The 15,923-nt window shown below is 39.3% G+C and overlaps 1 protein-coding gene across 1 annotated transcript in view; it reads left to right on the top strand.

Moving 5' to 3' along the window:
- Positions 1–13,961, top strand: part of INSL6 (insulin like 6) — a 32,646-nt gene extending 18,685 nt beyond the window's left edge. The window contains exon 2 of the mRNA XM_033237254.1: positions 13,558–13,961. Within this exon, the coding sequence (XP_033093145.1) occupies positions 13,558–13,916 (359 nt within the window). The 3' untranslated portion in view covers positions 13,917–13,961. The remainder of the gene's footprint in view (positions 1–13,557) is intronic.
- Positions 13,962–15,923: the final 1,962 nt, after the last annotated feature.

Here is a 15,923-nt window from a genome sequence, read left to right as displayed (position 1 = left end):
CTAAAAATACAAAAATTAGCTAGGCATGGTGGCACATGCCTGTAATCCCAGCTACTCGGGAGGCTGAGGCAGGAGAACCGATTGAACCTGGGAGGTGGAGGTTACAGTGAGCCGAGATCACACCACTGTACTCCAGCCTGGATGACAGAGTGAGACTCCATCTCAAAAAAGAAAAAAGAAAAAAAAAAATTCTGGCCACAATCTGACACGGCAGCTGTGTGCATTGTGAGGTACCTTCCTCCTCTGGACTGTTTGGATTCTCCAAAGCCGGGAGGCTGAAACGGCTGAGTTGACCTTTCCCAGAGATGGCGGCTGCCCCTCCTCCCAGGAACTCTGTCCCGTTTCAGGCAGACTCCAGCTTTTGCCTTGGCTGGCTGGAATTCCAAATCAGGTCTTAACTTGTGAGGTACTGTGGAAGTGGGACGTGCAGAACAATGGCTTGGCTCCCTGGATTCAGCCCCCTTCCTTGGGATATGCACTGTTGGATCTCCCACCTTGCCGAGATGCCGGGGCCAGAGTCTGTAAAACTCCTGGGCCTCGGTGTGGGCCTGAGCGTCTGCTCCGCTGAGACTCCACGCAGCTCTGTGTATTGAACCCAAGGCCCTAGTGGCATGGACTCATGATGGGATCTCCTGATCTGCAAAGATCAGGGATCAAAGATGGGATTTCCTGATCTGGGTTTCAGAGATCTCTGGAAGAAACATGGTTTCCAGGGCGGGGTGACGCAATCACTCACCACTTTCCTTGGCTGAGGGTGGGGTTCCTTTGGCTCCTGCTGTTCCCTGGTGGGCCATTCATTGCTCCACCCTGCATTTCTTCATTCTTTTTGGGTCAAGTCGTTTGCCTAGTCAGTCCCAGTGTGAGAACCTGGATATTCCGGTTGAAGGTACTGAATTCACTTTTATTCCTCTCCCTGAGTGCCACAGATCACAGCTGCATCTAATGGTCATCTTGTTCCCCTCCCCGCTATTGATATCTTTATTACATAAAGTCATCCTAATCAAAGTCATGAAATTACTTATATTCTATTATTAGGGTTTTAAAGTTTTCTTTATGGAAACTTTTATGGTATCGGTTAAGTTCATGCTTAATAATTTTTTTTTTTTTTAGCTATTGTAAATACCTGTGAATTATATTTACTAGTTAGTGACTTGGGTAGAGAAATGCAATTTACTTTTATAGGTTGATCTTTATCTAGCAACCATGCTGAACTGTCTTCATAGTTCTAATAGTTTGTTGATTCTGTAGGGTTTTTTTCATTTGAAAATGATAGTTGTATCACTTTCTTTCTAAACTTATACCATTTTTTTGCTTTGATTTCTTGTGTTATTCCCAGGCTTAAAGGGCATACATTTAAATATCTCCATTAGGTATGATGTTTGTAGTTTTATGCTATATAATCTTCACTAAGGTAACGAAGCTTGCTAAGAGATAGTTTTTTTAATTATTGTAAATAGGGCTGTACTTTATTAAGGTCTTCTTTTGGCATACTTTTGCATAGTCTTACGATTTTTTCTTTTATTAATTAAGCAAATACTCATTGGGTACCTACTAAGCACCCAGGCACAATTTTAGATTCTTGGGAATATATCAGTGGACAAAACAGACAAAGATCAAAGGCTTTATGGAGCACTCTTAAGTAATAAACGTAATAAGTAAATATTAGAACGTAGTAAGAGCTACAGAAAAATGAAAAAACAGTATAAGGGAGATAAACAGAGCAAGGAGTTGAAAAGTGGGGTGTAGTATTAAACAGTGTGGTAAGGGTAGACCAATTATTGAAAAGGTGAGACATGAGAAAAGAAGTGGTAAGGGAATTAGCCAAGTGGATATCTGAAGAAAGGACATTCACACAGAGGAAACAGTGGAGCAGATACCCTTCTGCCTGATGTATACAGGGAATACCTAAGAGGCCAAGTATGGTTGGAGCAGAGAAAGTGAGGAAAGTAGTAGAGATAAGGTAGGAGAGGTAATAGGCAGACATGATAAAACAGGGTATTTTAGGCCAGTAGTCCCCAACCTTTTTGGTACCAGGAACCAGTTTCATGGAAGACAGTTTTTCCTTGAACCAGGAAGGGAATGATTTTCAGATGATCCAAGTGCATTACATTTATTGTGTACTTTACTTCTATTACTATTACATGATAATGTATAATGAAATAATTATACAACTTACCATAATGTAGAATCAGTGGGAGCCCTGAACTCATTTTCCTGAAACTAGATGGGCCCATCTGGAGGTGATGGGAGACCGTGATAGATAATCAGGCGTTAGATTCTCATAAGGAGCATGCAACCTAGATTTCTGGCATGCGCAGTTCACAATAGGGTTCATGTTCCTGTAAGAATCTGATGCTGTCCCTGGTCTGACAGGAGGTGGAGCTCAGGTGATAATGCGAGCAATGGGGAGCAGCTGTAAATACAGATGAAGCTTTGCTCTCTCCCCTGCCCACTGTTCACCTCCTGCCATGTGGCCTGGTTCCTAACAGGCCATAGACCAGTTAAGTCCCCAGGGGTTGGGGACCCCCTGTTTTAGATCATTTTAAAGACTTTGTTTTGGGGTGAAGCAAGGAGTCATTAAGATTTTTTAGCAGAGAAGTGACATAATTGACATTTTAAATGGATCACTCTGGCTACTGTGTTGAGAATAGACTGTAGAAAGGCAAGACTAGAAACAGAGACCTATTAGGGAGGGTCTTAGATAAGGATGATAGAAGTGGAGGTAGTGAAAACTGTTAAATTCTAGTTATACATGGGCCATATTTGATGTGAAATATGAGGAAGATAAATCAAGAATGACTCCAAAACATTGTTGATTCTAAAGTTTTGTATGTGGAACACCTGGAAGGATAGGATTGTCATAAATGAGATAGGAAAGGCCTCAAAGTGGAACAGGTTTGGAAGACAGTATCAGTAGTTGAGTTTTGGAGATGTTGAATTTCATGGCGTTTTAAACAATGTTGAGTTTGAAACAAGGTGGAGGTGTTGAGTAGGAAGTAAGGTATATAAATCTGGAGTTTGAAAGAGTAATCTTGTTTGCAGGTAGAAGTTCAGGAGTTATAGGTAGATACATAATTTTTTGAGCTGTAAGACTAGAGGAGATCACCAGAAGAGTAAGTGTACATAGAAAATAGTACTAAGAATTGAGTCCTCAGAAACACCAACATTAAAAAGTTGGAGAGTGAGAATTGTAAAGGAGACAGAAAAGGGACCGCTATTTAGGTTGGAAGAAAAGAGAGTGTGGTGCTGTGCAAACCAAATGATGAAAGTATATCAGGAAGAGGTGTATTTGATAAATCAATTAAGATGTGAATGGCTGTTGAATTTAGCAATATGTTTGTGACCTTCATAAGAGAAGTTTCGGTAGAGTGATGAAACAAAAGCCTGATTAGAGTGGGTTTAAGACAGTGAGAGAAGAGGAACAAGTTAGTAAATATAGAAAACTCTTTTCAAGGAGTTTTGTCACAGAAAAGAGAAAATAAACAGATGGTAGCTGGCAGGGTAAGTGGGGCCAAGAGAAATATGTATGGGTTTTTGTGTGTCTGTTTTTGTAAGTGGGAGAAATAACAAATTTTCTGATAAGAGTGATTCAATAGAAGTTAAAAACTGATGAAGAATACAGAGAAGAAGGATTGCTGGAGTAGTGTCCTAGAGTGGGCAAGAGGAGATGAGATGTAATATGTAAGTGCAGAAATTGGCTTTAGAGTGTATAGTTCATCTGTAGAAATAGGTAGAAAGGGAGAGTATGTGGGTGTACATGTTAAGAGATGAATTAAAAAATTTGGCAAAGGGAATTGATGCAAGTTCTTTTTCAGATTGCTTCAATTTTCTCCTGAAGTAGAAAGCAAATCCAGCTGTGAGTGAGGATGGGAGTCTATTAACATGATAAACTACATTGATAGATTTTGTGATCTTGACCTATCCTTGCATTTCTGGGATGAACCCTTTCATTCTTTTTTTTTTTTTTTTTTAATTTTATTTTTAAGTTCGGCGATACATGAGCGAGATATGCAGGTTCATTACATAGGTAAACGTGTGCTGTGGTGGTTTTCTATGCCTATTAAACCATCACCTAGGCATTAAGCCTAGCATGCATTAGCTATTTTTCCTAAATGCTAGCCCTCCAACCCCACCCTCTGACAGGCCCCATTGTGTGTTATTCCCCTCCCCATGTTCATGTGATCTCATTGTTCACCTTCCACTTATAAGTGAGAACTTGCTGTGTTTGGTTTTCTCTTCCTGCCTTAGTTTGCTGAGGATAATGACTTCCAGTTCCATCCATTTCCCTGCAAAGGACATGATCTCATATCTTTTTATGGCTACATAGTATTCCATGGTGTATATGTACCACATTTTCTATATTCAGTCTATTATTGATGGGCATTTGGGTTGAATTCATGTCTTTGCTATTGTGAATAGTGCTGCAATGAACATACGCATCTTTGTAGTAGAATGATTTATAGTCCTTTGGGTGTATACCCAATAATGGTATTGCTGGGTCAAATGGTATTTCTGGTTCTAGATCTTTGAGGAGTCACCACACTGTCTTCCACAATGATTGAACTAATTTACATTCCCACCAACAGTGGCAATTAGTTCCTATCTCTCTGCAACCTCAAAAGCATCTGTTGTTTCTTGACTTTGTAATAATCGCTATTCTGACTGTTGTGAATTAGTATCTTATTATATAATTTTGATTTGCATTTCTCTAATGATCAGTGATGTTGAGCTTTTTTTCAAATGTCTGTTGGCCACATGAATGCCTTCTTTTAAGAAATGTCATTTCATGTCCTTTGCCTGCTCTGTTTTTTCTATCTTTTGAGATGGAGTCTTGCTTTGTCGCCCAGGCTGGAGTGCAATGGCATGATCTCGGCTCACTGCAACCTCTGCCTCCTGGGTTCAAACAGTTCTCCTGCCTCAGCCTCTCCAGTAGGTGGGACTACAGGCACACGCCACCATGCCTGGCTAATTTTTGTACTTTTAGAAGAGATGAGGTTTCACTACATTGGCTAGACTGGTCTCGAACTCCTGACCTCAGGTATCTGCCCACCTTGGCCTCCCAAAGTGCTGGGATTACAGGCGTGAGCCACTCACTGCACCCGGCCTGCCCACTCTTTAATGGGGTTGTTTGTTTTTTCTTGTAAATTTGTTTAAATTCCTATAGATTCTGGATATTAGACCTTTGTTAAATGGATAGATTGCAAAATTTTTCTCCCACTCTGTAGGTTATCTGTTGACTCTGCTGATAGTTTATTTTGCTGTGCAGAAGTTCTTTAGTTTAATTAGCTCTCATTTGTCAATTTGGGCTTTTGTTGCAATTGCTTTTGGTGATTTTATCATGAAATCTTTGCCCATGCCTATGTTGTGAATGGCATTGCCTAGATTTTTTTCTAGGGTTTTTATAGTTTTGGTTTTACGTTTAAGTCTTTAATTCAGCTTGAGTTAATTTTTCTATAAGGTGTATGGAAATGGTCCAGTTTCAGTGTTCAGCATATGGCTAGCCAGTTCTCCCAGCACCATTTATTAAATAGGGGATCCTTTGCCCATTGCTTGTTTTTGTCAAGTTTGTCCAAGATCAGATGGTCATAGATGTGCAACCTTATTTCTGAATTCTGGAACAGAAATTCTATTGGTTTATGCTGTTTTGGTTACTGTACCCTGGTAGTATAGTTAGAAGTCCAGTAGTGTGATGCCTCCCTTCAGCTTTGTTCTTTTTACTTAGGATTGTCTTGGCTATTTGAGCTGTTTTGGTTCCATATGGCTTTTTAAATAGTTTGTTCTAATTCTGTGAAGAATGCCAATAGTAGTTTGATGGGAATAGCATTGAATCTATAAATTACTTTGGGCAGGATGTCCATTTTCACGATATTGATTCTTCGTATCTGTGAACATGGAATTTTTTTTGTTTGTGTCCTCTCTGATTTCCTTGAACAGTGGTTTGTATACAGTTCTTGTTGAAGAGGTCCTTCACTTTCCTTGCTAACTGTAATTCGTAGGTATATTCTCTTTGTAGCAATTGTGAATGGGAGTTCGTTCATAATTCAGCTCTCTGCTTTCTTGTTCTTGGTATGTAGAAATGCTGGTGACCTTTGCATATTGATTTTGTATCTTGAGACTTGTTGAATTTGCTTATCAGCTTAAGCTTTTGGGCTGAGATGATGGTGTGTTCTAGATGGGGTGTCTATGTTTGCATGTCATCTGCAAACAAAGACAATTTGGCTTCCTCTCTTCCTATTTGAATACCTTTATTTTTTTCTCTTGCCTGATTGCCTTGGCCAGGACTTCAGATACTATGTTGAATAGGAGTGATGAGAGAAGGCCTCCTTATCTTGTGCCAGTTTTCAAGGGGAATACTTCCAGCTTTTACCCATTCAGTATGATATTTGGCTGTGGGTTTGTCATAAATGGCTATTATTTTGAGGTATGCTCCATCAACACCTGATTTATTGACAGTTTTTAACATGAAGGGATGTTGAATTTTTTGGAAGACCTTTTCTGCATCTATTAAGATAATCATGTGGTTTTTGTCTTTAGATATGTTTTTGTGATTAATTACATTTATTGATTTTGTGTATTTTGAACCACCATTGCACCCTGGAGATGAAGCCAACTTGATCATGGTAGATAAGACTTTTGATGTGCTGCTGTATTTGGTTTGCCAGTATTTTATTGAGGATTTTTACATTGATGTTCTTCAAGAATATTGGCCTGAAGTTCTTTTTGTTGTTGTATCTCTGTCAGGTTTTGGTATCAGGATGATGCTGGCCTCGTAGAATTTGAGTTAGGGAGGAGTTCCTCCTTTTTGATTGTTTGGAATAGTTTCAAAAGAAAGGATATCAGCTCCTCTTTGTACTTTTGGCAGAATTCAGCTGTGAATCCATCTAGTCCTGGGCTTTTTTTTGGTTGGTAGACTATTTATTACTGCCTCAATTTCAGAACATTTTATTAGTCTATTCAGGGATTCAACTTCTTCCTGGTTTAGTCTTGCAGGGGTGTACGTGTTCAGGAATTTATCCATTTCTTTTAGATTTTCCAGTTTATTGGCATAGAGGTGTTTATAGTATTATCTGATGGTTATTTGTATTTCTGTGGAGTCAATGGTGATATTCCCTTTATCATTTTTGTTGTGTCTATTTGATTCTTCTTTCATTTCTTTATTAGCCTAGCTAGTGGTCTATTTGATTAATTTTTCCAAAAAAAAAAAAAAAAAACAGCTCCTGGACTCATTGATTGTTTGAAGGGTTTTTCGTGTCTCTGTCTCCTTCAGTTCTGCTCTAAGCTTGGTTTTTTCTTCTCTAGTTTTGGGGTTTGATTGCTCTTGCTTCTCTAGTTCTTATAGTTGAGATGTTAGGGTGTCAATTTGAGATCTACCTTTTTGATGTGGGCATTTAGTGCTATAAAGTTGCCTGTTAAGAGTGCTTTAGCTATGTCCCAGAGATTCTGATATGTTGTCTCTTTGTTCCTTGGTTTCAAAGAACTTCTTGATTTCTGCCTTAATTTTACTGTTTACCGAGGAGTCAATCAGGAGCAGGTTGTTGAATTTCCATGTACTTGTGTGGTTTTGAGTGAGTTTCTTAATCTTGAGTTCTAATTTGTTTGTGCTGTGTTCTTAGAGTGTGATTGTTATGATTTCAGTTCTTTTGCATTTGCTGAGGAGTGTTTTACTTCCAATTATGTGATGTGCCATGTGATGCCAAGAAGAATCTATATGCTCTTGTTTGGGGTTGGAGAGTTCTGTAGATATCTATCAGGTCCATTTGATCCAGAGTTGAATTCAAGTCCTAAATATCTTTGTTAATTTTCTGTCTCAACGGTCAGTCTCATGTTGACAGTGGAGTGTTAAAGTCTCCCACTATTATTGTGCGGGAGTCTAAGTCTCTTCGTAGGTCTCTAAGAACGTGTTTTATGAATCTAGGTGCTCCTGCATGTTTGCATATATATTTAGGATAGTTAGCTCTTCTTATTGAATTGACCTGTTTACCATTATGTAATGCTCTTCTTTGTCTTTTTTATCTTCATTGGTTTAAAGTCTGTTTTGTCAGAAACTAAGATTGCAACCCGTGCTGCTTTCTGTTTTCCATTTGCTTGGTAAATTTTTCTTCACACTTTATTTTGAGTCTATGTGTATCTTTGCATGTGAGATGAGTCTCTTGAATTCAGCACACCAATGGATCATGACTCTTTATCCAGCTTGCCCTTTGTGTCTTTTAATTGGGGAAGTTAGCCCATTTACATTTAAGGTTAATATTGTTATGTGTGAATTTGATCCTGTCATCATGATGCTGGCTGGTTGTTTTGCAGACTTGTTTATGTAGTTGCTTCATAGTGTCACTGGTCTGTGTACTTCAGTGTGTTTTTGTAGTGGCCAATAATGGTTTTTCCTTTCCATATTTACTGCTTCCTTCAGGAGCTCTTGCAAGGCAGGTCTAGTGGTGATTAATTCCCTCAGAATTTGCTTGTCTGAAAAATGTTTTATTTCTTCTTTGCTTATGAAGCTTAGTTTGACCAGATACAATATTCTAGGTTAGAAATTCTTTAAGAATATCAGCTTGGTGCAGTGGCTCATGCCTGTAATCCTAGCACTTTGGGAGGGCAAGGCAAGTGCTGAGGTCAGGAGTTTGAGATCAGCCTGGCCAACTTGGCGAAACCCTGTCTCTACTAAAAATACAAAATTAGCTGGGCATGGTGGCACATGCCTGTAATCCCACGGACTTGGGAGGGTGAGGCAGGAGAACTGCTTGAACCCTGGAGACTGAGGTTGCAGTGAGCTGAGATGATGCCATTGTACTACAGCCTGGGTGACAAGAGTGAAACTCCGTCTCAAAAAAAAAAAAAATCAAATAAATATTGGCCCCTAGTCTCTTCTGGCTTGTAGGGTTTCCACTGAGAGTCCTGCTGTTAGTGTGATGGGCTTCCTTTATAGGTGACTCGACCTTTCTCTCTGGCTGCCCTTAACATTTTTTCGTTCATTTTGACCTTGGAGAACTGATGATTATATGTCATCAGGCTGATCCTCTCATGGAGTATCTTACTGGGGTTCTCTGGATTTCCTGAATTTGAATGTTGGCCTGTCTTGCTAGTTTGGGGAAATTCTCCTGGATGATATCTTGTAGTGTGTTTTCCAACTTGTTTCTGTTCTCCCCATCTCTTTCAGGTACCCCTATCAGTTGTAGGTTCAGTCTTTTAACATAATCCCATAGTTCTCAGAGGTTTTATTCATTCGTTTTCATTCTTTTTTCTCTAATCTTGCCTGCCTGCCTTATTTCAGCAAGATAATCTTCAAGCTCTGATATATTTTCTTCCACTTGGTTTGTTCAGCTTCAGACTTCAAACTTGCATTTGCATCATGAAGTTCACAGGTTGTGTTTTTCAGCTCCATCAGGTTATTTGTCTTCCTCTCTAAACTGGTCATTCTTCTTAAACAGCTCCTGTAATGTTTTATCATGGTTCTTAGCTTCTTTGCAGCAAGTTAGAACATATTCCTTTAGCTCAGGGATGTTTGTTATTATCCATCTTTTGAAGCCTACTTCTGTCAATTCGCCATCTCTGACTCAGCCCAGTTCTGTGCCCTTGCTAGAGTCATGTTACAGTCATTTGGAGGAGAAGAGGCACTCTTGCTTTTTGAGTTTCCAGCATTTTTGCATTGATTATTTCTCATCTTCATGGGTTTATCTACCTTTGATCTTTGAGGCCAGTGACCTTTGGATAGGGTTTTTGTGAGGTCTTTCTTGTTTATGTTGTTGTTGTTGCTCCCTGTTTGTTTTTCTTTTAGCAGTAGGGCCACTCTTCCATAGGGTTGCTGCAGTTTGCTGGGAGTCCATTCCAGACTTTATTCACTTTGGTTTCTTCTGCCCCTGGAGGTATCACTGTGGAGGTTGCAGACCAGCAAAGATGGCAGACTGCTCCTTCCTCTGAGAACTTTGTTCCAGAGGAGCACTGATCTGATGCCAGTGGAACACTCCTGTTGGGAGGTCTCACCCAGTTTGGAGGAATAGGATCAGGGACCCACTTAAATAAGCAGTCGGCTGCCCCTTGGTGGAGTGAGTGTGCTGTGCTGGGAGAAATCTCCCTCTCCAGAGCCAGTAGGCAGAAAAGACTAAGATGGCTGATCAGTGATAGTACAGCCAACCCCCCTCCTAGACCCTCTTCTCAGGGATATCAGAGTTCTATCCATAAACCCTCCACTGGGGATGCCAAAATTCCCACAGGGAGGCCCTGCTCTGTGAGGGGGAATGGATTGGAGTCCCACCTAAAGAAGCAGTCTGGCTACAAACTGTCCCAGCTACTGTGTTGTGCTGTAGGGGAATTGCTCCCCATCCAAACTGCACTGGCATCATGGTAAGGGAAAACATTGAACTGGAGACACAGTAATGGCAGCCTCCTCTTCCCCTCCACCAGGAACTTGTGATCTCAGTGCCTGCTTGAGTGCTACCCACCCTAGCAGCCATTATCAGTCTGCATAGCTTAATGTTTGGAACCCAAGGCCCTGGTTCATGAGGGGAGCTCCTCATTCCCAGGTTGCAAGAATTCGTGGGAAAAGCATGGTTTTCAGGGAGGGGTAGCACAATCCCTCTCTGCCTCCCTTGGCTGGGGAAGGGGAACTCCCTTTGCCCCATGTGGCTCCCAAGAGAGCCCTTGCTCCACTCTGCTTTTCCTTGTTCTCTGAGTCACACCTACCTCCTAGTCAGTCCCAATGAGAGAACATTGGTAACTCAATTGAAGATGCAAAATCCACTTGCCATTTTCGTCCTTTTCAGTGGGAACTGCAGAGCAAAGGTGTTTCTATTCAGCCATCTTGGCTGCTCCCCTGAACCCTTTCTTAATATATTTGTAAAACATGTTTATGGATGCAGTTAACTAATATTTAGGAGTTTGAAATCAACATTTGAAAGTGAAATGAGTTTTTAAATATTTTACAATCTCATATTGTTCTTATCTAGTTTTGGAATAAAGATTATGCCAACTTCATAAAATGAGCTGGGCAACTTTTGCTCTTTTTCTGAAACAACTTGTTTGTATATGATTAGTATTTCCTGTTTTTTAAAAACGTGGAACCATCCATATATGTGTTTTTTTGAAGGTGATAACTGACTAACCCTTTTCATTTCTTTGAATATTGTTGGTACATTTAGGTTTTTTGTGTCATTGTGTATCAATTAAGGCATCTTGTATTTTTCTAGGAATTCATCCATTTAATCTTTATTTTTAAATGTATAAGCATTCATAATATTTATTTTAAAACCTTAAAAATATTATGTTTTAAAATTAAAACAATATTTGTTTTAAAAATTTAAAAAATATTTGTTAACATATTTGCTTTAAAACTATACCTACTTCTTTTTTTCTGCTGTATTTTGTTCATTTCCATCTTTTTTGTTCCTGATTAGTCTGGATAGAGTTCTTATTCTTTTAAACAAGCAACTTTTTAATTAAATAAAAAGTTTTTAAAGAGTGCTGTAATAGGCCTCTAACTGCAAAGGACATAGATTCACCTAAATAACCTCAAGATAAAAGGGGATAGTAGTTATTACCAAAGGAAAAAAAAAAGTTATAGAAGTGAACCTAGAAAGACTTGGTAAAGCCTGGGGAATCATATTAGCTCTAAAAAGTAAAAGCAAAAAACTTCTGCCTTCCTCTCTCTCTCTCTGAATCTTTTCTTTTCTGTGTTCCTTTATGATTTTAGCTTGTCATGACAAACCTCATAGAATCTTTTTAGCTTTGGTTCTCACTAACTAATTTTTTTCTTGTTACTTATTCTAGTTTCAAACTGAGGAAACCTGATTGGGTCGATTCATGTTTTTCACATGACATGGCTTGCTAGCTGTTGTGACAGATTGGTTTCTTTGGGGTCAGGTGCCAACCTCCAGTTTGTTCAACTGTGGCTAGAGGATAGAGTCACATGGTTCAGAACATGGCTGCCTAAGAGCTGGCACTACAATAGAGGCTATTGGCAAATATATCCTCCTAGAAGGTACTGTATATGAGCAAGGGCCATAATGGAAGCACAATAAGTCTTCAAATAATTACCTTCTGGAGTTATTTTGGTTTCCAGTATCCAGTATTGCTAAGTGAGTTAAGAGCAGCATAACAGTGACCATCAGTTCATTGTACCTAGAGCATATTAACACTTCTCTATTTCTTTATATTTTAATAAAGAACAAAATGGTTTCTACTGCTCAGTTATAAGATGTGCATAAGAAGACAAATGATAAAATTTGAAAATGGGCAAAGGATTTGAACAGACATTTCTTCAAAGAGGATATGTAATAAGCATATGAAAAGATGCTTAACATCATTAGCTGTGAGGTAAATGCGAATCAGAACTACAGTGAGATACCACTGTGCATCCGTGGGGATAATTATAATCAAAAAATGGAAAATGTCAAGTTTTGATGGGGATGTGGAAAAAATGGAACTCTACTAAGATGCTGGGATTGAAAACTTGTGCAGCTGCTGTGGAAAAGTTTGGCAGTTCCTCAAAACGTTAAACAAAATTATATCATGCAGTGCTCCTTCCATCCCTAGGTTACACCCCAAAGAATTCAAAACATATGTTCACACAAAAACTTGTATGTGAAAGCTCATAGCAGCACTATTCTTTTTTTTTAGTTTTTGAGACAGTCTTGCTCTGTCATCTAGACTGGAGTGCAGTGGCGCTATCTCAGCTCGCTGCAACTTCTGCCTCCCGCATTCAAGTGATTCTCATGCCTCAGCCTCCCAAGTACCTGGGATTACAGGAGTGCACCGCCACGCCTGGCTAATTTTTTGTGTGTTTGTAGTAGAGACAGTTTCGCCATGTTGGTGAAGCTGGTAGTGAATCCCTGACCTCAAGTGATCCTCCTGCCTTGACCTCCCAAATTGCTGGGATTTACAGACATGAGCCACCATGTGGGGCCATCAGCACTATTCATAATGACCAAAAGTGGAAACCACTCAAATGTCCATTGATAAATGGATAAACAAAATGTGGAATATCCACACAATGGAAAATTATTCAGCCATAAAAAGATGCATGATACAATGTAGGTGAACCTTGAAAATACTATGCTAAGTGAAAGAGACCAAGCACAATAGGTCATGTATTGTATGCTTTCATTTATATGAAATATACGTAATAGGCAAATCCATAGAAACAGAAAGTAGATTGGTGATTGCCAGGGAATAGTGGGAGAGTGAAATGGAAATGACTGCTAATGGCCATAGGGTTTCTTTTTGGATACAGATGTTCTGGAATTAGATTTATAGTTTCACAACCCTGTGAATATACTAAAACCCACTGAATTGTATACTTTAAAATGACTAATTTTATGGCATGTGAATGATATCTCAACCTCATTTGTTAATACAAAATGTACAAAGATGTACAGCCTTTTTATAGGAAAACACTACACCTGCTTTAGTTAAAAATAAATACTGCTTTTGAATAGCCATACTTTCCATTCTTTATTTAAAATGTGATTTTTTAAAATAATTAGCTGATTTTACTGTTCCAATATTAAATTTTCATCTAAAGGAAGATTTTAATAAAGGAGCATTTCTTTTCTTCTCTCTCAACAGTGTCTACTTCTGCCTCTTGGGAAGAAGCAGTAAACAATTGGGAAATGCAGTCACTACCTGAGTATCAGGATAAAAAGGCATATTCACCCCTTGATAAGGAAAAAGAATTTTCTTCATCACATATTACCAATCTGTATATTCATGAGAATGCAAAATTTCAGAAGAAAAGTAGAAACAAAATTAAAACCTTAAGCAATTTGTTTTGGGGGAATCATCCCCAAAGAAAACGCAGAGGATATTCAGAAAAGTGTTGTCTTACAGGATGTACAAAAGAAGAACTTAGCATTGCATGTCTTCCATATATTGATTTTAAAAGGTTAAAGGAAAAAAGATCATCACTTGTAACTAAGATATACTAACCATCATAGAAATTTTTCTAACCTAATAAAAGCTTAATGCATTTATTTTACTCTATTTTTGTTTTTTTGTAATTGTGCTTATAAGTGATATGCTGTGAACAGTGTCTGAATGCACTTGCAAGCACTTGACCATACCTTACAGTGGTAATAGGATCTTAGTATTTTATTTGGTGACCCTGTTGTTTTCCTTAGTTTTCATATGCTTTTTGAAGATGTTTCTGGAGGTGGTTTGACCCATGCAAACATCTAAGAGTTACCTGTTCACTTGTCATTATCATTGAAACTCTCTTAAGCTGTATTTTAAGAAGGATTATGGAACGTTCTGCTTTCCATCTGTATGACATGCAAACGGATGCCCATGACAGTTAGGCTTACCCCAAAATGCCAACCCATCTGTCCCACCAACTTAAAAATAACGAATCAATTACCATTCCTCATAGAAGCTCTCGTACTGTAATAGTAGTTACACTTCTAATTCCTTGAGTTTTATTATAGTAATTTCTTTTCACAATTTCTACTGAGGACTTAAAAGAGAGTTTTGTGAATCTAAACTAAAATCTCTCCAACATACCCTGTCTTTGCTTTGAATCAACATATGAATCTCAATATTTGATTGAGAAATCTGTAGAAAAGATTCTTAAAGTGTGGTCCCTGACCAAATTGGCAGCATCAGCGTCACATGGGAACTTGTTAGAAATGCAGTTCTAAAGTCTCACCTCAAACCTACTGAATCAGAAACTCTAGTTATAGGGGCAAGCAATCTGTATTTAATAAGCCTTCTAGGGTATTCTGAAGTAGGTTAAAGATCAAGAACCACTGGTAATAGAGTTAATGTGTGCATATTGTTGAAGTCCTACTATTCAAGTGCTTGCATATCTCAAGTCAGTATAAAAGTTATAATACTAAATTTTTTGGTGTTTTTTTTCCTGTCCACACATGTAATAATTTTAGTACTGCAAATTAGAGCAAAACAGAGCCCAGTGAACCCAAAATGGAATTCCTACTTCATACCCATTGATTAGTTGATAAGCAGCATTTGAGATTGTTCTCTAGTTTCTTTCCCAAATGTGTACAATAATGTTCTTAAATTTTTTATTTCTGTTTGGCTTTGTTAATTCTTAGGACAAAGGTTCCACTCATATCTATGTCATACATACATTGAATGCATTAATAAATATTTTTGGGAGGGAGCACCCAAGATGGTGGAATAGGAACAGCTCCAACCTCCAGCTCCCAGCGTGAGCAACACAGAAGATGGGTGATCTCTGCATGTTCAACTGAGGTACGGCTTTATCTCACTGGGCCGTGTGAGACACTTGGTGCTGGTGAGTGGGTGCAACCCAACCAGCAAGTGCCGAAACAGGGCAAGGCATCATCTCACCTTGGAAGTGGAAGGGGGAAGGGAATTCCTTTTCCTAGCCAAGGGAAACTGAGACACACAACACCTGGAAAATTGGGTAACTCCCACCCTAATACTGCGCTTTATCAAGGGTCTTAGCAAACGGCACACCAGGAGATTATATCCCACGCCGGGCCCGAAGGGTCCCACACCCACAAAGCCTCCCTCATTGCTAGCACAGCAGTCTCACATCTAACTGCAAGGCGACAGCGAGGCTGGGGGAGGGGTGCCTGCTATTGCGGAGGCTTAAGTAGGTAAACAAAGCCACCAGGAAGCTTGAACAAAGTGGAGACCACTACAGCTCAAGGAGGCCTGCCTGCCTCTGTAGACTCCACCTCTGGGGACAGGGCATAGCTAAACAAAAAACAGCAGACCTCTGCAGATGTAAATGTCCCTATCTGACAGCTTTGAAGAGAGCAGTGGATCTCCCAGCATGGAGGTTGAGATCTGAGAATGGACAGACTGCTTGCTCAAGTGGGACCTTGACCCCTGACTAGCCTAACTGGTAGACATCCCCCACTAGGAGCAGACTGATACCTCATACCTCACACGGCAGAGTACGCTTCTGAGGTGAAGCTTCCAGAGCAAGAATCAGACAGCAACACTTG

The sequence above is a fragment of the Trachypithecus francoisi genome, unplaced genomic scaffold, assembly GCF_009764315.1.
Source record: "Trachypithecus francoisi isolate TF-2019V2 unplaced genomic scaffold, Tfra_2.0 Lachesis_group16, whole genome shotgun sequence".
Taxonomy (NCBI): Eukaryota; Metazoa; Chordata; class Mammalia; order Primates; family Cercopithecidae; genus Trachypithecus; species Trachypithecus francoisi.
The sequence above is the reverse complement of the archived record's forward strand: the minus strand, read 5'-3'. Positions and strand labels throughout refer to the sequence as shown.